Source organism: Mesoplodon mirus (genome assembly GCF_964341445.2).
Source record: "Mesoplodon mirus genome assembly, contig: HAP1_SCAFFOLD_751, whole genome shotgun sequence".
Classification (NCBI taxonomy): Eukaryota; Metazoa; Chordata; class Mammalia; order Artiodactyla; family Ziphiidae; genus Mesoplodon; species Mesoplodon mirus.
Genome location: NW_028295282.1, coordinates 215,561 through 242,647, shown reverse-complemented (window position 1 = coordinate 242,647; position 27,087 = coordinate 215,561). Strand labels below are relative to the sequence as shown.

The 27,087-nt window shown below is 39.0% G+C and overlaps 2 protein-coding genes across 2 annotated transcripts in view; one reads left to right on the top strand and one right to left on the bottom strand.

Annotated features, from left to right (window-relative positions):
* The window catches only part of LOC309797575 (ankyrin repeat domain-containing protein 26-like), a 102,641-nt gene that overhangs the window by 2,947 nt on the left and 72,607 nt on the right, over positions 1-27,087 (bottom strand). Inside the window, exons 21-25 of the mRNA XM_082646071.1 lie at positions 24,078-24,184; positions 22,127-22,244; positions 15,880-16,170; positions 13,551-13,768; positions 11,927-12,155 (exon numbers count right to left, since the gene is read on the bottom strand). Of these exons, the coding sequence (XP_082502197.1) occupies positions 11,927-12,155; positions 13,551-13,768; positions 15,880-16,170; positions 22,127-22,244; positions 24,078-24,184 (963 nt within the window). The remainder of the gene's footprint in view (positions 1-11,926; positions 12,156-13,550; positions 13,769-15,879; positions 16,171-22,126; positions 22,245-24,077; positions 24,185-27,087) is intronic.
* On the top strand, positions 13,796-15,442 carry LOC309797577 (maternal embryonic leucine zipper kinase-like). The gene has a single exon (XM_082646073.1). The coding sequence runs from the start codon at positions 13,908-13,910 to the stop codon at positions 15,069-15,071; it is 1,164 nt and encodes a 387-aa protein (XP_082502199.1). The 5' UTR covers positions 13,796-13,907; the 3' UTR covers positions 15,072-15,442.

The window sequence follows — 27,087 nt, the reverse complement described above, 5'->3', positions numbered from 1 at the left end:
TTTTCCCGCAAAAGCTCTTTTCCTCAATATGTCCTTCCAAGACGCTTATGTTGATTTCTAGGTGAAGATCATGTTCACCTGGAGGAAGTAGTTGGAAGTCGAACATTAATAAGGAGAACAGGGCTTCCCTGGTGGCACAGTGGTTGAGAGTCCGCCTGCCGATGCAGGGGACACGGGTTCTTGCCCCGCTCCGGGAAGACCCCACATGCTGCGGAGCGGCTGGGCCCGTGAGCCATGGCCGCTGAGCCTGCACGTCCGGAGCCTGTGCTCCACAACGGGAGAGGCCGCAACAGTGAGAGGCCTGCGTACCGCAAAAAATAAATAAATAATAAGGAGAACACACCTGCATTTTTCTTTAAACTTTTCCATTTAACAAAAACACAGAAAGGTGAGAAAATTATACACAGGAAAACAATATATCAGCAAGTTTTAATTTTAAAGATTTTTAGTTAGAAGGATTCTCTCACAACTGGTAGTTTCCAAACTATGTCCCATAGTAATGGAAGGTCCCCCACTGAGGACACTGCAGGACTGAAGGAAAAAGAAGTCACAGCTTCAAGGTCTCCGCCACTCCTTTAGCTAAACAGCTCTATATTTGTCTCTGTTTTATATAATACAGTTTCATGCAAAAAATTTTTTTTTAAAAAGAAAGGTTCTTTTCCTTGAAAGAAAATTTTTTAAGGTATGAGAGTCATTGATTTAGTCAAAGTCCCTAATTTTACAAAAGAGGTAACAAAGGGTCAGAGAGACTTTGTCACAAAGCCAACGTGTCATAAAGCCAACGGCCTTCTCGCTGAGTCTAGAGAGAGTTCTACGCCAGCTACTTCCTCAGATTAAGAAAAAAAAACACATAGATTTTTAACTATAACTCAGAGAAAATGAATATGTAAAACTTTGTCATGTAGCTCAATAACGTTTGATGCATGAGACATGAAATAGTAGCTTTCTAACTAAATTATATATTTTAAAGGCATGAACAAGAATAAATTATCATAACTCCTATTAGTAGCAGTCAATATATTTAATTTATGAAGCACAGATTTTTTTTTTTTAACCACAGGACAGGGAACTTGAAGGAGAAAATCTTTAGTTGAATCACACAGGCCAAAATTGAGGAGATTCTTCTTCTTTTTTAAAAAATTATTTATTTATTTATTTTTGCGGTACGCGGGCCTCTCACTGTTGTGGCCTCTCTCATTGCGGAGCACAGGCTCCGGACGCGCAGGCTCAGCGGCCATGGCTCACGGACCCAGCCGCTCCGCGGAATGTGGGATCTTCCCAGACCGGGGCACGAACCCGTGTCCCCTGCACGGGCAGGCAGATTCTCAACCACTGCACCACCAGGGAAGCCTGAGGAGATTCTTCTTTAAAAGGATATTCATTTCCTCCAAATAAAACTTGGTTTACCGAAATGAGTCAACAAATGAATTATCCACGTTGTGGGTTATTTATGGCAAAATTTAAAACACAAAACAGATTTCTCTTTACCATCTAGCATACTTCAATCTCTCATCATTAGTTTGTATGTACAAAAAACATGAGTGTAATCTCAATTAGAATTTAAATCCAGTCAGAAATTACAGGCTAATTCCTTGGCCTAAAGTTTCAACGTGAGGACTTACACTCCTACCCTCCTCATGAGAGGAGGGGAGATTTACCCAATGCGTGAATTTGGGAGAAGGAACTAAGAAGTGCTGGCTTGCTTCCGAATCTCTTCTTTGAGAAGGTGTGTGTGCCCTCAGCACCGGGAACTGGGGTCTGCTCTCATGCCCGCAGTAAGCAGCCTGCCCTGGGGCGGGGGTCAAGCATTTGCTTCCTCCCCTTAGGCCTAATTTGGGATGAAGTATTCTGAGGCCCACTGTGACTGCACACCTAAAGCACGTCCTCCAATTCGTTAGTTATGTGTCAGTAACAAAGCTCCTTAGTTGATCTCCAGCTGCTGACTCCCGCGTGCTGAACTCAGAAGGGGAAGAGAAGTGTCATCTGCCACCTACCCACCACAGCTCCAACAAGGCAGAGGACCACACGACACTGAGGGAACGTTTTCTTCTTCTTCCCTGACTTTATAATTAATGTACATTGTTCAAAACAACCCCCACTATAAAGTAGGCGAAAGGTGAAAGGAACATTTTAGAAAGAAACGTAGTGAAGCCAGTAACAATATGAAGCACAACAGGTATGTGCTCGTTCACCCAACCGTAATATATTACTGTTAAATTATATCTGAGACTGCAGGCTGGAAAATAATGTTGCACTCTCTTTTTAAGACCAATTTGGACACAATCCAGGCTGGGACATCATGTTTACTTCTGCCTTGCAAAGTGCAAATTGGGAACCATCCAGGTATTTAGCAAGAATAAAATACAACATTTAAATAGAACTGCTGACTTCCGGGTAAGATGGCGGAAGAGTAAGACGCGGAGATCACCTTCCTCCCCACGGATACACCAGAAATACAGCTACACGTGGAACAACTCCTACAGAACACCTACTGAACGCTGGCAGAAGACCCCAGACCTCCCAAAAGGCAAGAAACTCCCCACATACCTGGGTAGGGCAAAGCGGAGAGATTCCCGCACAGAGGATCGGTGCCGAGCGGCACTCACCAGCCCGAGAGGCTTGTCTGCTCGCCCGCCGGGGCACGCAGTGCTGGAAGCTGAGGCTTGGGCTTCGGTCAGAGCGCAGGGAGAGGACTGGGGCTGGCGGCGAGAACTCAGCCTGAAGGGGGCTAATGTGCCACAGCTAGCCGGGAGGGAGTCCGGGAAAACTCTAGAGCTGCCGAAGAGGCAAGAGACTTTTTCTTCCCTCTTGGTTTCCTGGTGCGCGAGGAGAGGGGATTAAGAGCGCTGCTTAAAGGGGCTCCACGGACGGGCGCGAGTCGCGACTGAAAGCGCGGAGCCCAGTGACAGGCGTGGGACGCTGGGGCTGCTGCTGCCGCCGCCAAGAAGCCTGTGTGCGAGCGCAGGTCACTGCCCACACCGCCCTTCCGGGAGCCTGTGCAGCCCGCCACTGCCGGAGTCCCGGGATCCAGGGGCGGCTTCCCTGGGAGAACGCACGGTGCGCCTCGGGCTGGTGCAACGTCACGCCGACCTCTGCCGCTGCAGGCTCGCCCCGCACTCCGTGCCCCTCCCTCCCTCCTGGCCTGAGTGAGCCAGAGTCCCCGAAGAGGCTGCTCCTTTAACCCTGTCCTATCTGAGCGAAGAACAGACGCCCTCCGGCGACCTACACGCAGAGGCGGGGGCAAATCCAAAGCTGAGACCTAGGAGCTGTGAGAACAAAGAAGAGAAAGGGAAACCTCTCCCAGCAGCCTCAGAAGCAGCGGATTAAAGCTCCACAATCAACTTGATGTACCCTGCATCTGTGGAATACATGAATAGACAACACATCATCCCAAATTGAGGAGCCAGGAGTCAGTGCTGTGCCTCTGAGGTGGGAGAGCCAACTTCAGGACACTGGTCCACAAGAGACCTCCCAGCTCCACATAATATCAAACGGCGAAAATCTTCCAGAGATCTCCATCTCAACACCAGCACCCAGCTTCACTCAACGACCAGCAGGCTACAGTGCTGGACACCCTAAGCCAAACAACTAGCAAGACAGGAACACAACGCCACCCATTAGCAGAGAGGTGGCCTAAAATCATAAAAAGGCCACAGACACCCCAAAACACACCACCAGACGTGGACCTGCCCACCAGAAAGACAAGATCCAGCCTCATCCACCAGAACACAGGCACTAGTCCCCTCCACCAGGAAGCCTACACAACCCACTAAACCAACCTTAGCCACTGGGGACAGACACCAAAAACAACAGGAACTACGAACCTGCAGCCTGCAAAAAGGAGACCCCAAACACAGTAACATAAGCAAAATGAGAAGACAGAAAAACACACAGCAGGAGAAGGAGCAAGATAAAAACCCACCAGACCTAACAAATGAAGAGGTAATAGGCACTCTACCTGAAAAAGAATTCAGAATAATGATGGTAAAGATGATCCAAGATTCTATTTCCCAGATACAAAATCTCGGAAATAGAATAGACAAAATGCAAGAAACAGTTAACAAGGACCTAGAAGAACTAAAGATGAATCAAGCATCGATTAAAAACACAATACATGAAATAAAAAATACTCTAGATGGGATCAATAGCAGAATAACTGAGGCAGAAGAATGGATAAGTGAGGTGGAAGATAAAATAGTGGAAATAACTGCTGCAGAGCAAAATAAAGAAAAAAGAATGAAAAGAACAGAGGACAGTCTCAGAGACCTCTGGGACAACATTAAATGCAACAACATTCGAATTATAGGGGTTCCAGAAGAAGAAGAGAAAAAGAAAGGGACTGAGAAAATATTTGAAGAGATTATAGTTGAAAACTTCCCTAATATGGGAAAGGAAATAGTTAATCAAGTTCAGGAGGCACAGAGAGTCCCATACAGAATAAATCCAAGGAGAAATACGCCAAGACACATATTAATCAAACTGTCAAAAATTAAACACAAAGAAATCATATTAAAAGCAGCAAGGCAAAAACAACAAATAACACACAAGGGAATCCCCATCAGGATAACAGCTGATCTCTCAGCAGAAACTCTACAAGCCAGAAGGGAGTGGCAGGACATACTTAAAGTGATGAAGGAGAAAAACCTGCAACCAAGATTACTCTACCCAGCAAGGATCTCATTCAGATTTGATGGAGAAATTAAAACGTTTACAGACAAGCAAAAGCTGAGAGAGTTCAGCACCACCAAACCAGCTTTACAACAAATGCTAAAGGAACTTCTCTAGGCAAGAAACACAACAGAAGGAAAAGACCTACAATAATGAACCCAAAACAATTAAGAAAATGGGAATAGGAACATACATATCGATAATTACCTTAAATGTAAATGGACTAAATGCTCCCACCAAAAGACACAGAGTGGCTGAATGGATACAAAAACAAGACCCATCTATATGCTGTCTACAAGAGACCCACTTCAGACCTAGAGACACATACAGACTGAAAGTAAGGGGATGGAAAAAGATATTCCATGCAAATGGAAACCAAAAGAAAGCTGGAGTAGCAATTCTCATATCAGACAAAATAGACTTTAAAATAAGGACTACTAGAAGAGACAAAGAAGGACACTACATAATGATCAAGGGATCGATCCAAGAAGAAGATATAACAATTGTAAATATTTATGCACCCAACATAGGAGCACCTCAATACATAAGGCAAATACTAACAGCCATAAAAGGAGAAATCGACAGTAACACACTCATAGTAGGGGACTTTAACACCCCACTTTCACCAATGGACAGATCATCCAAAATGAAAATAAATAAGGAAACACAAGCTTTAAATGATACATTAAACAAGATGGACTTAATTGATATTTATAGGACATTCCATCCAAAAACAACAGAATACACATTTTTCTCAAGTGCTCATGGAACATTCTCCAGGATAGATCATATCTTGGGTCACAAATCAAGCCTTGGTAAATTTAAGAAAATTGAAATTGTATCAAGTATCTTTTCCGACCACAATGCTATGAGACTAGATATCAATTACAGGAAAAGAGCTGTAAACAATACAAACACATGGAGGCTAAACAATACACTACTTAATAACGAAGTGATCACTGAAGAAATCAAAGAGGAAATTAAAAAATACCTAGAAACAAATGACAATGGAGACACGACGACCCAAAACCTATGGGATGCAGCAAAAGCAGTGCTAAGAGGGAAGTTTATAGCAATACAATCCCACCTTAAGAAACAGGAAACATCTCGAATAAACAACCTAACCTTGCACCTAAAGCAATTAGAGAAAGAAGAACAAAAACATCCCAAAGTTAGCAGAAGGAAAGAAATCATAAAAATCAGATCAGAAATAAATGAAAAAGAAATGAAGGAAACGATAGCAAAGATCAATAAAACTAAAAGCTGGTTCTTTGAGAAGATAAACAAAATTGATAAACCATTAGCCAGACTCATCAAGAAAAAAAGGGAGAAGACTCAAATCAATAGAATTAGAAATGAAAAAGGAGAAGTAACAACTGACACTACAGAAATAAAAAAGATCATGAGAGATTACTATAAGCAACTCTATGCCAATAAAATGGACAACCTGGAAGAAATGGACAAATTCTTAGAAATGCACAACCTGCCGAGACTGAATCAGGAAGAAATAGAAAATATGAACAGACCAATCACAAGCACTGAAATTGAAACTGTGATAAAAAATCTTCCAACAAACAAAAGCCCAGGACCAGATGGCTTCACAGGCGAATTCTATCAAGCATTTAGAGAAGAGCTAACACCTGTCCTTCTGAAACTCTTCCAAAATATAGCAGAGGGAGGAACACTCCCAAACTCATTCTACGAGGCCACCATCACCTTGATACCAAAACCAGGCAAGGATGTCACAAAGAAAGAAAACTACAGGCCAATATCACTGATGAACATAGATGCAAAAATCCTCAACAAAATCCTAGCAAACAGAATCCAACAGCACATTAAAAGGATCATACACCATGATCAAGTGGGGTTTATTCCAGGAATGCAAGGATTCTTCAATATACGCAAATCAATCAACGTGATACACCATATTAACAAACTGAAGGAGAAAAACCATATGATCATCTCAATAGATGCAGAGAAAGCTTTCGACAAAATTCAACACCCATTTATGATAAAAACCCTGCAGAAAGTAGGCATAGAGGGAACTTTCCTCAACATAATAAAGGCCATATATGACAAACCCACAGCCAGCATCGTCCTCAATGGTGAAAAACTGCAATCATTTCCACTAAGATCAGGAACAAGACAAGGTTGCCCACTCTCACCACTCTTATTCAACCTAGTTTTGGAAGTTTTAGCCACAGCAATCAGAGAAGAAAAGGAAATAAAAGGAATCCAAATCGGAAAAGAAGAAGTAAAGCTGTCACTGTTTGCAGATGACATGATACTATACATAGAGAATCCTAAAGATGCTACCAGAAAACTACTAGAGTTAATCAATGAATTTGGTCAAGTTGCAGGATACAAAATTAATGCACAGAAATCTCTGGCATTCCTATATACTGATGATGAAAAATCTGAAAGAGAAATCAAGGAAACACTCCCATTTACCATTGCAACAAAAAGAATAAAATATCTAGGAATAAACCTACCTAAGGAGACAAAAGACCTGTATGCAGAAAATTATAAGACACTGATGAAAGAAATTAAAGATGATACAAATAGATGGAGAGATGTACCATGTTCTTGGATTGGAAGAATCAACATTGTGAAAATGACTCTACTACCCAAAGCAATCTACAGATTCAATGCAATCCCTATCAAACTACCACTGGCATTTTTCACAGAACTAGAACAAAAAATTTCACAATTTGTATGGAAACACAAAAGACCCCGAATAGCCAAAGCAATCTTGAGAACGAAAAATGGAGCTGGAGGAATCAGGCTCCCTGACTTCAGACTATACTACAAAGCTACAGTAATCAAGACAGTATGGTACTGGCACAAAAACAGAAAGATAGATCAATGGAACAGGATAGAAAGCCCAGAGTTAAACCCACGGACATATGGGCACCTTATCTTTGATAAAGGAGGCAGGAATGTACAGTGGAGAAAGGACAGTCTCTTCAATAAGTGGTGCTGGGAAAACTGGATAGGGATATGTAAAAGTATGAGATTATATCATTCCCTAACACCATACACAAAAATAAGCTCAAAATGGATTAAAGACCTAAATGTAAGGCCAGACACTATCAAACTCTTAGAGGAAAACATAGGCAGAACACTCTATGACATAAATCACAGCAAGATCCTTTTTGACCCACCTCCTAGAGAAATGGAAATAAAGACAAAAATAAACACATGGGACCTAATGAAACTTAAAAGCTTTTGCACAGCAAAGGAAACCATAAACAAGACCAAAAGACAACCCTCAGAATGGGAGAAAATATTTGCAAATGAAGCAACTGACAAAGGATTAATCTCCAAAATTTATAAGCAGCTCATGCAGCTCAATAACAAAAAAACAAACAACCCAATCCAAAAATGGGCAGAAGACCTAAATAGACATTTCTCCACAGAAGATATACAGACTGCCAACAAACACATGAAAGGATGCTCAACATCTTTACTCATTAGAGAAATGCAAATCAAAACTACAATGAGATATCATCTCACACCAGTCAGAATGGCCATCATCAAAAAATCTAGAAACAATAAATGCTGGAGAGGGTGTGGAAAAAAGGGAACACTCTTGCACTGCTGGTGGGAATGTGAATTGGTACAGCCGCTATGGAGAACGGTATGGAGGTTCCTTAAAAAACTACAAATAGAACTACCATATGACCCAGCAATCCCACTACTGGGCATATACCCTGAGAAAACCATAATTCAAAAAGAGACATGTACCAAAATGTTCATAGCAGCCCTATTTACAATAGCCCGGAGATGGAAACAACCTAAGTGTCCATCATCGGATGAATGGATAAAGAAGATGTGGCACATATATACAATGGAATATTACTCAGCCATAAAAAGAAATGAAATTGAGCTATTTGTAATGAGGTGGATAGACCTAGAGTCTGTCATACAGAGTGAAGTAAGTCAGAAAGAGAAAGACAAATACTGTATGCTAACACATATATATGGAATTTAAGAAAAAAAAATGTCATGAAGAACATAGGGGTAAGACAGGAATAAAGACACAGACCTACTAGAGAATGGACTTGAGGATATGGGGAGGGGGAAGGGTAAGCTGTGACAAAGTGAAAGAGCGGCATGGACATATATACACTACCAAACGTGAGGTAAATAGCTAGTGGGAAGCAGCCGCATAGCACAGGGAGATCAGCTTGGTACTTTGTGACCGCCTGGAGGGGTGGGATAGGGAGGGTGGGAGGGAGACGCAAAAGGGAGGGGATATGGAAACATATGTATATGTATAACTGATTAAATTTGTTATAAAGCAAAAAAATAAAATAAAATAAAATTAAAAAAAAAAAAAAAAAAGACCAATTTGATAAATATATACACACCACACACATACACATGCACACTCATTTCCAAAGTTAATTTATTTTCAGTAATTATTGATACTTTTAAAAGTTGATATCACTCATTTTAAGTGTCACGAAAATGTAATAAAATCAAGTCATTTAAACCACTTCAATTCATTATCCAATTGTAAACAGGCTAAGGTATGAAGGAAATTACACTTGGCAGTCTGTAGATATTAAGTACATATATTTTGCTGCAGAGAGAAGAACTGAGGAAGAATTTGTAGATCAAAGAGCTGAAAAACTAAGTACAGGGAAAAAAATGAATGAAAGAAAAAGAACTGTTAAGAAGTTGAACTATTACCTCTATCTTTCAAAAGATAAAATGCCTACTCATTTGTCCATGTGGACAAAATGAAGTGGGAACAAGAAGGATTATACTGATATAATAAACTGAGACAATAAACAAGTTTATTGAACTCTGCCTGTGCCTTATGAGAAACTAGCTCAACTACTGTGGTAATTTGATTAGAGTTAAAACTCAAGAGTGGATAGGCACTGCCTTGGTGATGTAAACACGAGGCCTATTTTTTTAAAAGAAATGTGACTCAATATTCTGGTGAGACACAAAATGTTGTGTCATATAAAAAGTCAAAGTCTTAGGAATATTAATTGTTTTAGCTTCAGTGCATTTGTATGACCACATTTAGAAAGAGAGTTGCTAAACTGAATGGACATTTGAGCAATTTTTTAAATTACTTAAATAAATCATTAGAAAAATTTTCAAAGTGTCAGTAATGCACCAAAAGTCCAAAATCAGTCAATGTAAAATGTAATCCTCCTACTTAAGACAGATTTAAAGGGCATTTATTAACTACTGTGGCCATGCATCGTGTTCGGCACACAAATACCTAAAAACTCTTGAACATAAAAAAATCTTTAAACCAGTGAGATTGTGTCTGTTATAAAGTTGTCTGGAATAGATTTTTAAGTTTTCAGTTCTTGAAAAAATTCTATGTGCAAGAAAATCTAACAGTGATGTAGCTATTTTGGCTAATGTTAACCTTTTGTATTTTATAATAATATAATTAAATAACACAATTGAAAAAAACTGTAAAATTACTTCTGATATATAGAACCAAACATCCCAGAATTAACTAGAATGTGAAAACTGAGGGTAAAATTAGCAAGACAGATACGCAGTAATCTCCTACCCCCACAATGGTATCAACTGCTAAGACTGAACTTCATGTACTGGTGAGGGAGGTAATAAATCTAAGTATTACGTACATGGAGTAAGCTTGCTGCTACAACCAGCACAACTGAAACCACACACCTAGAGCAGTACTTTGCTATAATTATTTTCCTTAAAGTTAGGGGAAAATGCTGAGTAAGATAAAACTTCACAGTAGGAATAGTCCAAAATGTTAAAACATTGCCAATAAAGGAGAATGATAAACAAATGCAATCTTAATGCCATTTTTAACATTTTACTTTGTAGAATCATAGCTAAAACCTTTAGAAGGCTATTGTTTTATCATGTCCCATCCAAAAACCCACCTCTTTCTATCATTTTAGACAGTACGTTAACACCTCTCATAGTATTATTTTATGTTTTCCTAGTAGAAATAATTATATTCCTAGCAATTCCAGAAGGCACCTTCTTTCTGTAAGTCTTACTAAGAATTAGGTGAACAACAACTGTATAATAACTCTTCCGCGGCATTCTGTAGTCATTATGGAGACATGTCTTTGCACCTTGATAGAGTTAAGTAGTGCTCTTCAATCTCTCTTATTCAAACCAGCACGATTTGGCAAAGACCCCACAAGGGAACTATGTATACTTAGTAACTACAACATTGAGTATAAAATAAACGATTTTTCGATTTATCTAGAATTACTAGAATTATCTAGAATTAATTCGACCCTGGAGTCCAGTTTCATGGCTCTGAAGCACTTAGACCCAATTTAGCCACAGCACTGTCTAAGAAACCTTAGCTTTGCTCTTCTATGATTTCTTACGACGTGAAGCCAAATGAGAAAACAGGTGGAGACTTCATTTAACAAGGCCTACTTTTCTCTGCATCAAGAACATCATGAAAACACCATCAAAACCATAACCCCGTGTGCACTGAGTGAGATGCATATTTTAATAACAATGATACACAATGAAAACCAGTTGCAGTTTAAAGACTCCCCATCATAGTCATCATTCATCCAGGTGATGGCAAGATAGAGACATAAGTGGACTTCATTTTAAAAGTTTAAATATTTGCTTTATTTACGTATTTAGAAATGTTCTACAATTGCTCAGCAAGACATTTTATAAAAATTCAATAAAAATGCTCTAAGTAAAATAGCAATTAAGGATGCACTCTCATGTACGAAAATGACAAAAAATTTTAACTTAAAAACAGAAATTAACCTATTTAGTGCTACAAGTCTATTTAATTCACAAAAAGGATTTATCTAGGATTCCTTTAAATTAAAAATATCCATATATGGTTAAGTGTTTGGATGCCAATCATTCACTTATGCTTAGGGGTAGAAAAACTAGGGTGCAGCAAAACTTGAAAATGATTATGAACCATTGCCAAACTGAAATCAATTAGAAGGTATATCTTTGGTTATTAGGCAATAATATTTAATTTCTAAAATAGGATTTAACTGCAGTTGTTAGAAATTTAAAATTTGTCAGTTTAATTACATTTACTGAATAAAGTTCATGATAAATCTCTCTTGAAAATGAGAAATCCAGGGACTTTAAAAAATCATAAAATTTCTGTCTCTTTATTAGCACAATTAATTATGGCTTTTACTTCGTGTGTGTAAGTCAAATAAACAATTCAGAATTTCACCAAATTAAAAACAAGAATTATTATCAGAAATCTGAAACCCAAGGAAAAAAGGATAGTATAACTAACCTTGGTCAAGTACATCTCCATGCTCTCATGTGAAGGGCGCCAACTTGAGGTAGAAATCTCTAAGTTTTCTCCTGGAGTAAGATATCTATTGAGCACTAAACTATTATTAATATTTCCTACACAAGGTGGCTTCAGGACTGGCCTCGTAGTAAGAGTGCTGAGTAAAGATCTGTTCTGCTGTTTCTCCACCAGTAGTTTGGTACTGACCTTTGCCAGCTTCTTATTAGTCCTGGGAAGATGGCAAAACACCAATTTCATTCATTGCATTTTCCCTAAATGATTTGTAAATGATTTGCATTTCTTAAATTGCCATAATAGTAAATGGAATGAACCATTAAACCACGTTTTAACACTGAAAATGGGTCAGAGCAGACCTATTATAAACAATTCTAGGTGTAAAATTGTTCTAAAGAAGTACATATGTGTCTGGGGGATCCTTAACTAACAAGTCAGTCAAAGTCAGGAGAGAGAAATGGCGTCAGCGATGGAGACGGCTTAACAGGTGACGCTTGCTGCCTTCTGCGATGGCTGCACTTAGACACCCACCTTTAGTAAACCAGTTCAGGGATGAAAAAACAAACCATCCCTCAAAGACATTTTCAAGCATTTGCTTTCACCACCCCTGTATACACATTTCACTCATTACCTCAGAGGAATTAAGCATTCGGCACTGAGGAATAATCTAGAGCAGCGGTCCCCAACCTTTCTGGCACCGGGGCCAGTTTCGTGGAAGACAACTTTTCCATGGATGGGGGTGTATGGGGGTTGTCAGGATGGTTCAGGCGGTAATGCGAGCGATGGGGGGCGATGGGGGGGGCGGCAGGCGAAGCTTTGCTGGCTCGTCCACCGCTCACCTCCTGCTGTGCGGCCCGGTTCCTAACAGGCTGCGGACAGGTACCGGTAACACTGTTACTGAGGCACTGGGGGTGGGATCTGCCCTTGCGGTCTTCCACGCACACCCTCACGCAGGCCACCGTGTTATTTTTAGACACTTTGTGAATTATACGGCCCTTCGCCCCTCTGTTACTTTCCCCTTATTTCACAAGCATGCCTTTATGTAGAGTAGAAAAACTTCAAATACAGTAGTTTGTCTCAGGGCGCCCTCTAGCGATGATACCAAAGATCATAATCAAGAAAGTAAATTTACCAAATGCTAAAATGTGACGCTTTGCGTTTAAGCGGTAATCTTCCAAAAAATAATTAAACTCGTTAATATTTCTATTTACGGGAATTCCAACAAGAAATTTTATCTCAATTACAAAGTTTCAAAAACACTTAGCTTAAAGACTAAATCAGGTTAACTATTGGGTTGGCCAAAAAGTTCGTTTGGGTTTTTCCAGTGACATCTTACGGGAAGACACAAATGAACTTTTTGGCCAACCCAATATATGAAAATATAAAAAATAAAGTTATGTAAAACCAACAAAAAGGTGGGGAGATGGAAACTGGACTCACATTTTAAAGGTGACTTCACTTACTAACATCATTTTCCAAAGTTATACTATCTAGTTAGCTTTCACTTCCTACTAATCTCATGAACCTGGCTCAATAAAAATTATGCTTTAGAGGCAAATTAATGAGCTAAATTTAAATTTATTTTCTATGATTCTACGTTTTGACTTACTTCTTTAGTTCATTTGCCAATGACTTTCTAACTTTTAGTTCTTCGAGGTAGAGTTGCTTATATTTTTCCAACTCTGCTTTAGTAGAATCTTCTTGAAAAGTTTTCATTTTGGAGAGTTCAGATTCCAGATCTTTAATTCTCAGTTCCATTGGACTTCTTATTGAAGCATTATTATTCTCTCTTAACTGCTCTAAGTTTTCTTGAGATGCTGCTTGTGTCTAAAGTCAAATAAAAACATACATGTTTAAAATAATTATAACCTGAATAATTATAGTATATTTGTTCCCTTTAGTTTTGTGTCAGTGATTCAGAGAGCAATTTTAAATGTGAAAAAAAAGCTGAACTTTAAAAATATTTATGCAAGATTACAACTGTCCTGTTGAGTGGCAAGGCAAGACTCCTCTTTTTCACCTTGATGAAGATTGTGTAACGGAACTTTCTGTATATCACAGAAACAACAGACAAACAATGGAGGATTTAATTTCACTGTGGCAGTATGATCACCTCACAGCTACTTATCTTCTACTCCTAGCCAAGAAGGCTCGGGGAAAACCAGTTCGTTTAAGGCTTCTTTCGTCCTGTGGACAGGCCAGCTCGACTGCAGTCACAAACATCAAGCCAAAGAATCTGAGTCTAGAAGATGTGATCACCAGTGATGAAAATTATGTGGCTGGATTAATAGACTATGAATGGTGTGAAGATATTTCATCAACAGGTGTGGCTACTCCACAAACACCACAGTTTGCCAAGCATTGGATAGAGTCAAATGGTCTGGAATCTAAATCATTAACTCCAGTATTATGCACAGCATCTGCCAATAAATTAAAGAACAAAGAGAATGTATATACTCCTAAGTCTGCTGTGAAGAATGACGAGTGCTTTTCATTTCCTGAGCCAAAGACTCCAGTTAATAAGAACCAGCATAAAAGAGAAATACTCACTACACCAAATCATTACAGTACACCCTCAAAAGCTAGAAACCAGTGCCTGAAAGAGACCCCAGTTAAAATGACAGTAAATTCAGCAGGAACAGAGAAGTTAATAACAGGTGTCATTAGCCCTGAGAGGCGGTGTCACTCAGTGGAACTCAACCTTAACCAAGTACATGTAGAGGATACTCCAAAAAGAGAAGGAACCAAAGTGTTTGGGAGCCTTGAGAAGGGGTTGGATAAGGTTATCACTGTGCTTACCAGGAGCAAAAGGAAGGGCTCGGCCAAAGATGGGCCAAGAAGACTAAAGCCTCACTATAACGTGACTACAACCAGATTAGTGAATCCAGATCAACTCTTGAATGAAATAATGTCTATTCTTCCAAAGAAGCACGTTGACTTTGTACAAAAGGGCTATACGCTGAAGTGTCAAACACAGTCAGATTTTGGCAAAGTGACAATGCAGTTTGAGCTAGAAGTGTGCCAGCTTCAAAAACCCGACGTGGTGGGTATCAGGAGGCAGCGGCTTAAGGGTGATGCCTGGGTTTACAAGAGATTAGTGGAAGACATCCTGTCTAGCTGCAAGGTTTAATTGATGAATGGTTTCCATCCTGCCTGATGAGTATGGGTGCGATACAGCCTACATGGAGCCTGGTGTGATGGGTTTGATTTTTAAAGTCCTCTGGAACTACGAACTTGTTTCTAAAGAGCTACCTTAAAGACCAATATCTTTTTGTTTTTAAACAAAAGATATTATTTCATGGATGAATCTAAGGCAAGCCCCTCTGGCATTATCTCTTACTGTCTTTTTTAATCCTGTGCGTTGTATATTAATAACTGTTGACTTTCTTAGATTCACTTCCATACATGAATGTAAGCTCTTAACTATGTCTCCTTTTAATGTGTAATTTCTTTCTGAAATAAAACCGTTTGCGACTATAAAAAAAAATTATCATCAATGTAAACTGAATTAAATCTTAATTACAAAATTAAAGTTGGATCATTCTTATATTCGTACTCATGTAATCTGATAATTCAAAGAATAATAGGATCAATTTAAAAATTTTTAAATTGAACAATACAGCTAAGAATAATCCAAGAGTATAGTACAATTTCTAAATCATAATATTTTCTTTTCATCCTAATAGTTTTGTTTTATACCAGTTGGTCTTAAAAATAAAATGATTCCCTAGTGAGAATCGTTCTGAAAGATCAATTTAGTGAGAATAATGATGGAAACTGAAATATTTAAAGGGAGAAACAAATGCCACCTTCCTTCCAGAAATTTACAAAACAAACTGATATAAGGGAAGTAGAAGAAACATATAAAATGTATACATCCGAAATGTAATTTATAAATGTGAAGTGAATTAAAGCACATTACAGATCAAAAAATTAACCTGTAAAAATAGGTTGACTTCTTTTAATTTTTCTATTATATCCTGTCTTGCTCTTTCTTCAACCTCCCATTTATACTGCTCTACTTGACTGTGTTCTATCATATTCATTTCTATATGACTTCTGAGGTTCACTGCTTCTTGTTCCAACTTCTTTTTATTCTTCTCTAGTTTTTCACATTTCTTTTGCATTACTTTTATAGATAATAACACCCGTTGAAGAACTTGATTTTTTGCACCCAGATGTAGACATTTTGAAGATGCAGTTTCCAGTTCTGCTGTAAGGTCATCAATCTGCATGAATAAAATAAAATCGCTTGGTAATTAGGGACGTAGACTGAAAATAGCCTTACTCAAAACCAGTATCAACTTTTAAAATAAATTCAGTTACAATAAAATGGTGTCTATATTGTAGCGTGTAGGACCTTGAATTACTAAGAAAATGAAGAAAAAAGTTCAAACCACCAAGAGCCACAAATATATATCCTTCACTGTCATCATTGTTACACAAAATTTGCATTTGATTTTATACTTTTATTCTTCTATTGTTTCATGTCTTTCCTCCATAAAATGACTATAAGTCACCTCTTAGTAGAAAGCCTCTTACTCCTTCCCCACCCCCATCTTAACCCACCATGATTTTTAAAGTTTTAGGGATATCATATTGAGTTATTTGGGGCTGAATTAATAAATGCCTCCTAAAATAAGACTCGGAAAATCAGACTCTAATGAGTCTTGTAAATATGGCTTCTAATGCCATAAGCCTTTTTTCTGAACTACAAATATTTTATGCTAATTTGAATTGCATTCCAAGGAGAAATGCTTCGCAGGGTTAAGGAGAAATCACATCTCCCAGTGTCATAGTTTAGCGAGATGATCCATACATTTTTCTGAACAAAAAAATGCCATTAATTCTTGTAATGCTTTGTTACTTTCCACAGAATAAGAGAACATACTAAACAAAACAAACAAAAAACTTGCTGGAATTTCAAGGACACTGAGTTGGGAAGAACTACTTCCCTTTAGACAGAATGATTATTTGGTCAGACAAGGCAAGTGGATGTGGTAGTTTAAAAAACATGTCTACATGTTTTGAAACTGGTGGCTCAGTGGTTGAGAGTCCGCCTGCCGATGCAGGGGACACGGGCTCGTGCCCCGGTCCGGGAAGATCCCACATGCCGCCGCGGAGCGGCTGGGCCCGTGAGCCATGGCCGCTGAGGCTGCACGTCCAGAGCCTGTGCTCCGCAACGGGAGAGGCCACAACAGTGAGAGGCCTGCGTACCGCAAAAAAAGGGGAAAAAAAAACATGTCTACAAATTCTTGGACACTTATCTCACGAAATTCTCAGGGCTTCGCAAGACTGTTAATGGAAGCCTGACGGCCCTTGAAGAGGCTGAAGGTGACAGCTTCTAGGCAAGGGAAGAAAATGACACTGCAACCTGGAGGTAGGGGGATTCTAGCTACAAAGCAGCTGAAAGTAAAATTGATGAGAGGGATAAGCTAAAAAAAAAAGACTATTGAATATAAAGGATCCAGGACTCATTGGGTTCAAATATCTGTATCCTATTTACAGCATCTCCCCATGCCCAAATAATGCTAAAACAGAGAAATAGCTTCTGGGCTAAGATCAGATTTAGGGTGCTGCCAGGAAAACATGGTCTAAAGATGAAGCCAAGACTGTAGAACCCTTTATTAACAACCTGGAAAGACTTAAGTTGGTGCCTCAAATTCCTTTAAGGATCTTAAAAAAGCATAAGAATTTTAAAGGCATCATCCTACAAAGTTTCCCGTCCAACCGTCCTACAACAGCTTCACAAGAAGCCCAAGGGGAAGAGCTTATCTCAAAAAGATTTGGGAGGGTAGCTTTTCCAATGTCATGAACCCCAATAAAATTCACAGGACATTCAAAGCTTTAAAGAGAACTGTGGTAGCAAAAACACTGCTTGCTAGCTTGCATTAACAGAGACCAAGACAGTACAAAATGAGAAGAGGCCTCTGGGATTTTCTTAGAAGTTCTGTAAGTCCCCCTTCCTCCAGGTTTCAGTGTCATTTTCTTCCCTTGCTGGCTTGAGAAACACTACTCAGCTGCAAACACAGGTCATTTCTTATGAAAAGGACAGAACAAAGGGCTCAGAGGGTACAGCAAAGGAGAATCACTTCCATGGTCGGGACTAAGTCCTAATCACAGAGCTGGCAGCAGGTATCAGGCTGTATTTCAGAACTGCTATGGACCAGCATGTCTTCCATTTTCCATTTCTGAAGGGGAGAGTCTTTAGCAGTTTAACAGAATGTTGGTTATGTGGGTGACAGAAGATTTGTCCCTTTAGTTCTCAAGTCTTAGTACTGAGAGGATTGGTACTCAAGGGGCTATACTCTAGAAACCACACCCAGGAGCCTCATCCCCATCCATACCTGGTGAAAGATGGTAAGATCCTGGACTCAAGCCTGAGCCTGACACTGTAACAATTGAGACTTGTGGGGGAACTGAGTAGGGATAAGTGTATTCTTCATGTGGAAGGAATATAAAAATTGTGGCCAGTGGGTAGATTATGCTGGTTTTTAAATGTATCCATAAGTTTTTGAAAAAAATTATCCCATAAAAAAAGGTAGACTATGGGCCAGGCATAAGTGACTTATTCCTAATGAACAGAATATGGTGAAAGAGATGCTGTGTGAATTGCAAGGCGAGGTTAGACAAGGCAACATGGCTTCTGCCTGGCTCTTAACCTTGGAACCCAGCCCCATGTTGTGAGGAAGCTCAGGCCACAAAGAGAGCCTAGGTGTTCAGGGTAGGTGTTCCAACTGACGGGAAGAGAGGCCAGCTGTCCTGGCTATGCTTTTCCCAAGTATAGATTGTGAACAAAATAAACATTGCTTATTTCAGCTACTAAACTTTGAGGAGATTTTTAGGAAAAAACAGATAGAAAAGTGGATGAAAAAAAGAGATAATAAGAAACATAACTTAGACACAGTAGAAATTGGTTTCCTATAAACTGGAATCTAATAAATGTTGAGATTAATTTAAAATGACAAACAATGCTGATGAGAAGAAGCAGATAACTAGAAGAAAGACCTAAGAACTATTCAGGAGGAAGTTTTGGGCAGGTTCCCTTCACTTACAATTTCTTACAAATAGGCAGGTATGCCTCTTCAGAATTTCCCCTCAAGTTTGAAGATAAGCAAGATTGGTAAGCAAGGAGACATATGAAGTATAATAGTTGAAAAACAACTAGAAATCGTCAGTTTAATTACCAAAATCAGACTTTTTTACCTCATCTCAATTAACTGAAATTCTAAGGGATAGGCAACTTTGAATATTTATTAATCTAGGACTCAATCTTCATTGTCCTTTCCTCAGAGAGGAAATAAAACATCATGGAAGCATTTTTAATCTTCTCAGTAGTAAAACAAATGGAGTGTCCTTTGGCAGTATATAATTAAATACAATTTTTCCTTTACCTTACTTAAAGCTTGTTTGTAAGGGAAGGTAGGATATCTCATTTTTACATTGTACCACAGTGCTTCTCTATATCATACAAACTGGCTTTGAAATTTTGAAATTCAAATTACTAATCTATTATTTGTCCCAGATAAATTATTACCTTTTTAAAAAAATTTATTTTATTTATTTTATTTATTTTTGGCTGTGTTGGGTCTTCGTTGCTGTGCACAGGCTTTCTCTAGTTGTGGCGAGCAGGGGCTACTCTTTGTGGAGGTGCACAGGCTTCTCATTACGGTGGCTTCTCTTGTTGTGGAACACGGGTTCTAGGTGCATGGGCTTCAGTAGTTGTGGCACACAGGTTCCACAGCTGTGGCTTGCGGGCTCTAGAGTGCAGGCTCAGTAGTTGTGGCGCATGGGCTTAGTTGCTCCATGGCATGTGGGATCTTCCCGGACCTGGGCTCGAACCATTGTCCCCTGCATTGGCAGGCAGATTCTTAACCACTGCACTACCAGGGAAGCCCTACCTGGTTTTTAACAGCTATACTCTTAAAAATTTTTCTTTGGATGGGTTGAAATAGTTATTCTATTCATTATGTGTTAAGCTATAAAGTACAGCTATGCATCTCTTTCTTTTTCAATCAAAGAAGGTAGATACAGGGAACTGTGGTTTCTGAGAATGCAGGATCTATGTCAAGAACAAGATCAGCACGAGTGTTATACACAAGAACCACATCAAAAGATGATTTAATTGTGAATTGCAACATGATGGCTTAGAGAGACTTCCAATGAGGAAAGCTGACAGCCCAGACTTAATCTTCTCCTAGATGGTGAAACCTATGGATGAGTCTATGAATTATAATGAGCTAAACATAATGAAGCAGAGAGCAGACGAAGTCAGCAGATCTCGTGACCAAGATTTGATGGAAACTGGAGTGAAGTGGGAGGCACTGGGTGAGAGACTAAAGGTCTGAATGGAGGGAGAAAAAAAGGAATGGACTTTACCTTTGTAAACCTACTTCCCATTGTGTCATGGGGTCAGTGAGGCATAAGCTGGCCACAGGCTCCTTCAAGAGGCAAAAAACCTCCACGGAAGTAGAGTTAAAGACATTCCACTACACTGACTTTTTATTATTACATAAAACAACTGGTAAGATGCAAGATGACGAAGAAAGAATTCTCATAAAATCTGACTTGATACTGGCATAGGACAGACATATAGATCAATGCATTACCATTGAGGATGTAAAAGGAAAGCCCCACATTTACGGCCAACTGATTGTAAGAGTGCCAAATAATTGAATGAGACAAGAATAGTCTTTTTAACAAATGGTACTGGGACAACAGAATATCCACATACAAAAGAATAAAATTAGACCTCTACCTCATACCATATGTAGAAATTAAGTCAATATGCAAGAGCTAAAACTACAAAATTCTTAGAAGAAAACACAGGTGTTTATCTTCATGACTGGATTTGGCAATTCTTAGATATGACACCAAAAGACAAAAATCGACTAACTGAACTTCATCAATATTAAAGACTTCCGTGTTTTGAAGGACACCATCAAGAAGGGGAAAGGGCAAGCTCCTGAGTGAGAGAAAATACTTGAAAATCCTATATCCGATTGAAGACTTGTATCTAGGATACAAAAAGAACTCTTACAATTCAATAATAAAAAGACAATCCAACTTAAAAATGGGCAAAAAGTTGAATAGACAGTTCTTCAAAGAAGATACACAGATAGACAATAAGCACATGAAAAGTGCCTCAACCTTATTAGTCAACAGCAAAACGCTAATCAAAACCACAATGAGATGCCACTTCACACCTACTAGGATGGCTATAATCAGAAAGACGGGTAATGGCAAGTGTTGGCGGGCATGTAGAGAAACTGGAATGCTTACACACTTTGGATAAAAATGTAAAATGGTGCAGCCACTCTGGAAAACAGTACGGCAGTTCCTCAAAAGTTTAAACAGGGTTACCATATGATACAGCAATTCCATTCATAAGTATATTCCAAAAAGAAATGAAAAAAATATGTTCACACCGAAACCTGGACATGAATGTTCATAGCAGCATTATTAACAATAGCCAAAAAAGTGGAAACCACCCAAAGGTCTATCAACTGATGAATGGATAAATAAAATGTGGTATGTCCATACAAATGAATATTATTCAGCAATAAAAAGAAATAAAGTATTGATCCACGCTACAAAACAGATGTACCTTAAAAATATTATGCTGAATGAAAGAAGGCAGTCACAAAGGACCCCATATTCTGTGATTCCACTGACATGAAATATCCAAAATAGGCAAATCTATAGAAACAGGGAGTACAGTCGTGGTATTAGGGCTGGGAATAGGAGGAAGGGAAAACTGGCACAGGGTGATGGCTAAAAAGTATAGGGTTTCTTTTTAGGGTGATGAAAATGGTCTAAAACTGATTGTGGTGATAACTGTATAACTCTTTGAATATACTAAAAGTCACTGAATTGTACAGTTTAAATGAGTGGACTGCATGGTATGTTCATTATATTTCAATAAAGCTGTCACCAAAAAATAATGGATGCTTTGGGGTAATGGTGTGCTGCTCAGCTTCAGATCACTAGCCATGGTTCAAGACACTAACAGTCAACAGTGTGCCCTTTTTATGGAAAAATTATATAGGAAAAAGCTGTCTTTTTTACTGGTATCAAGTCTAAAAAATTAAGAGACAAATCTATGTTTCACTGCTCAAAGCATGGAGTGATTTATATTTCCCCCAATTAAGTGGCTTTTCGGTCCCCAAACTGATTAAAATTTACCTTATGTTTTAGCATATCCATTTCACTTTGACTGGTTTTTAAATCTCCATGGAAACTAAGCTCTCCATTTTCGTATTCATTTAACTTCCTTCTTGGCATTTTTAAGAGTTTCTTAAGTCTGTAGAAATGCATAGAATGAATAAGTCAAGTTCTTTAAGAGTAGATAATTAATAACTATTTAAACAGATATATGTTCTATCATATAAAATAAACTATAAATTATAATCCTTTCTCATCTGTTCTAATCTAATATGGGTTGAAAGCATAATAACTAACTTATAATCTTAGGTAAATAATATGAAGAAAAATTTTACGACACATGCTAAGTAAAGAGTTAATATAGTATGTGTATACATATATTATACGGTTCTTATAAGGAAGCTGTTATTAGTATCCATTTTTAGTATGTTAATATGAAATACTAACTTATTATTAAATACTAGTTATAAACCAGACATCAGTATCCAAGCTGAAGAAGAAGAGCATATCATATATGAATGTTTTGAAAAGACACAAAAAGACATTTTGGTACCTACTGACCACAGCCTCTACAAGAAGCAAAGAAATAACACACAAAAAATCATCGACAATCACTCACTCAAAATAGAAAAAGAAACAAGAAAGAACAATCTTTGGAGTCTGAGCTGATGGAGAAGAAAACCAGGCTGAGCTTCATAAAAAAGGAAATCAGCAGAGAGAGAATGTGTACCAGTCCCTTCAAGCTGTTTTAAGAGATCTAGAAATCTTGCCCAGCACAATGTTAACAAAATGCCAAGCAATGTAGAGAAAATTAAATGAGAGAAAAATACTTATGAGAATCAGGGAAGAACCATAAGTACAATACCAAAATCCACCGATGCTCAAGTCCTCCTAAGCACATACTCCTGTATACTTTAAATTATCTCTAGATCACTTATAATACCTAATACAAGGTAAGTGCTATGTAAATAGTTATAAATACAATGTAAATAAATTCTATGGAAATAGTTGCCACCTGAGGCCAATCCAAGTTTTGCTTTTGGGAACTTTCTGGAATTTTTTTCCCCCTGAATACCTTCAATCTGAGGTTGGTTGAATCTGTGGATGCTGAGGGCAAACTGTGCTCAGCAAATAACCAGAAAGGAAGCCATGTGGAGGCATCACAGACATTGGGAAACACTCTATTTTTTTTTTTTTTTATAATCTGAGTGGTCAAAACATGAACATTAATTTTATCATTCTTTAAGTCATACATATGTTTTTGTATGTATATTTTAGAACTAGGGCCTCCCTGGTGGCGCAGTGGTTGAGAGTCCGCCTGCCGATGCAGGGGATACGGGTTCGTGCCCCGGTCTGGGAGGATCCCATATGCCGCGGAGCGGCTGGGCCCGTGAGCCATGGCCGCTGGGCCTGCGCATCCGGAGCCTGTGCTCCGCAACGGGAGAGGCCACAACAGTGAGAGGCCCGCATACCGCAAAAAGAAAAAAAAAAAAAAAAAGAAAAAAAAAAAAAGAACTAAACTTTTAGAGCAGAAAGAAAACATAAGCAAGATCAAGATAGTTTTTGATGTTGTTAAACAGTGACACAAATAGGTTTTTAGATATTAAAATACTTGAACGCTGAAGGGGAAGAACACAACTAAAAGAGGGCAGGATTACCCAAAAAGAGCAAAGATATCTTGCAGACATAAAAATTCAAGGTAGATGATGAAGAGCAGAGTGACATTACTATATGCAAGGCACACTATTGTTATTGTTTTAGAAATCATTAAAGAGGAACTGTAATACTGGGGCACTCAAAACAGTTTCAGATTGTGCTGTGAGTTTCTAAAGTAAACTTTTAAATAGGATGGATGATTTGTTTAAGTATGAATATACACATATAAAATGAATTTGTATCTAAGGTTTTAATAAAACAAAATTATAGTTAAATCAATTAATTGTTGAAATTATCAGAAATATTAAAATCTTACCCAGTAATCTCTTTTTCTAATTCAGTATTTTTCTTCATTACTCGATCCAAACTATATTCCAGAGACTGTTTTAACTCAATATATTTCTTGAATTTCTCCTTTTCATCCTCAAAAAAAATTAATTATTTTTTAAAACCTAGAGACTTACTCTTCTTTCTTAAAAATATTACTTCTCATGAATTCATGAGTAATATACGTTTATAGTGAAACACAGTTTATAAACCTGATGCCAATAAGGACAGATTTCAAAAATAATGACTTTTCTTGAAACAGCTTATATTGATTTTTCATTTTCATCATTTCATCATTTTTCTAGAATTTAAATTGCCAAAATTTATTTGTTAAAAACAGACGTTTTGGGACTTCCCTGGTGGCATGGTGGATAAGACTCCGTGCTCCCAATGCAGGGGGCCTGGGTTCAATCCTTAGTCAGAGAACTAGATCCCACATGCAGGCCGCAACTAAGAGCTTGCATGCCACAACTAAGGAGCACACCTGCTGCAACTGGGGAGCCCGCCTGCTGCAACCAAGACTTGGAGCAACCAAATAATAATAATAATAATAAATAAATAAGTAAATAAATAACCCAGAGGTTTTTACACGTTAATGAAATTTTTTTAAAGACTGGTTATATTTACGTTTTAGTTTCTAAAGATGCCCTAGAAACATTTTCATCAACGGTTTAAGATATTCCAGGTTTTGTTAAATCACATCTTACTAATATAATCTTTGAAAAATTCCCACACAAGATAAAGCCTTTCATTCTCTGTAAGCATTCTTCCATAGGTTACAATTTCTCCATTTCTATTAACCATTCTTCTCTTTAAATAAAGTTTAAGTCTTCTGTACACTAAATAAAAATGTAACTTCGGGCTTCTCTGGTGGCGCAGTGTTTGAGAGTCTGCCTGCTGATGCAAGGGACACGGGTTCGTGCCCCGGTACGGGAAGATCCCACATGCCTTGGAGTGGCCGGGCCCGGGAGCCATGGCCGCTGAGCCTGCGCGACCGGAGCCTGTGCTCTGCAACGGGAGAGGCCGCAACAGTGAGAGGCCCGCGTACTGCATTAAAAAAAAAAAGTAACTTCTTCTTGATTCTTGTAGCTTTTTCTCTCATCCTTTTTCTCCCTCACTCCCACTACTGGACTCTTACATTCTTTTTTTAAATTAATTAATTAAATTTATTTATTTATTTTTGGCTGTGTTGGGTCTTTGTTGCTGCGTGCGGGCTTTCTCTACTTGTGGTGAGCAGGGGCTACTCTTCGTTGTGGTGCGTGGGCTTCTCATTGCAGTGACTTCTCTTGTTGCAGAGCATGAGCTCTAGGCACATGGGCTCAGTAGTTGTGGCTTGCGGGCTCTAGAGCGCAGGCTCAGTAGTTGTGGCGCACAGGCTTAGTTGCTCTGCGGCATGTGGGATCTTCCCGGACCAAGGCTCGAACCCGTGTCCCCTGCATTGGCAGGTGGATTCTTAACCACTGCGCTACTAGGGAAGCCCGGGACTCTTACATTCTTTAACGCATGGTCTCATCCATAATTCATCTTTCATCACTTATTCTCTTCTTTTACACTAAATTGACCTTCAATCTTGTAACTCCACTAAAAGTTTTGAGGGTCATCAAGAACCGTTTCTTCTTCAGTCCTTACCCTGCTTCACTTCTCAGCAGCAACCGTGAACATGACCACACTCTGCCTCTGCTCCTCTGAGCCCACCTCAGTCTGAATGACAGTAACCCTTGATGTTCAGTCCTTGACCCTTTCTAATCCTCTTTCTAAATTCTCTCAGGGCTCCTTACATCTCAAGGCTTCGTACCAGATTCCCTAACCTGCCTTTCCAGCCTTGACCCCTTTGCTGAGATCACCTGTACTTTTCTCTCCCCCTTCTTGCTCCTCATAGACAACATCCTCAGCCACACTCATGAGCCATTACTCAGTGTGGATTATCCTTGTACAGAGCTATTCTTGGACACTTTACGTTTATTCTTATTGGTGTTACTTTGAGTGTAGTGTTATTTTCTAATCTTGGGGGGCACCCTCACCCTTAGGATGTTGACCAGCATACTTTGTCTTTATTTTCTTTTACAATGTGAAAGTTTTTCACAAGGATCAGATTATCAATTATTTGCCCTTGTTTTCTTTTTTTTTTTTTTTTGGCTGCATTGGATCTGCGTTGCTGCGTGTGGGCTTTTTCTAGTTGAGGTGAGTGGGGGCTTCTCTTCACTGTGGTGCGTGGGCTTCTCACTGCAGTGGCTTCTCTTGTTGCAGAGCACAGGCTCTAGGAACGTGGGCTGTAGTAGTTGCAGCACATGGGCTCAGTAGTTGTGGCTCGCAGGCTCTAGAGTGCAGGCTCAGTAGTTGTGGTGCACGGGCTTAGTGGCTCCCCGGCATGTGGGATCTTCCTGGACCAGGGATCAAACCTATGTCCAATGCATTGGCAGGTGGATTCCTAACCACTGCACCAGGGAAGTCCCTGCCCTTGTTTTCTTTTGAATGATTTCCTACTCCATAGAGACCTGACCTTATGGAAGTCTTCTGACACTCCTTTCAGGTGAATACTCAACTATATTGTTTGGAGTCTTGAGTCAGCTAGAGCTCTCTCTTCTTCCCAGCCCAGATTCTTCATCTCAACACTGTGCTCACCATATATCTTAACTCAGGTTGGCTCTGGCCTGGGGATTCCTGAGATGAGAACTTTAGGAGAAGCCAGGGCTACTGACTGAGTTGGTGAAAAGCTCTCTCATTAAATTTTTGATTTGTGTAGACCTGAAAGTGGCCAATAATTCTGTCATAATCCTAACTCATTTCTATAGGAATCTACAGAAAATCCCTCATTATTTTTTTTAATACGCTTAATCAGTGTGGGGTATCCTTACAAAATTTTCAATTTCTGATACCCGAATAGATGTGTTTGACAATGTAAGGGGACATCTGGCACTCTCATTCACATGAGACTCCCTTTGTCAACATATTGTGTTGTCACTCGTATGAAAAGTATGCTAATACAATGTGACTAATGC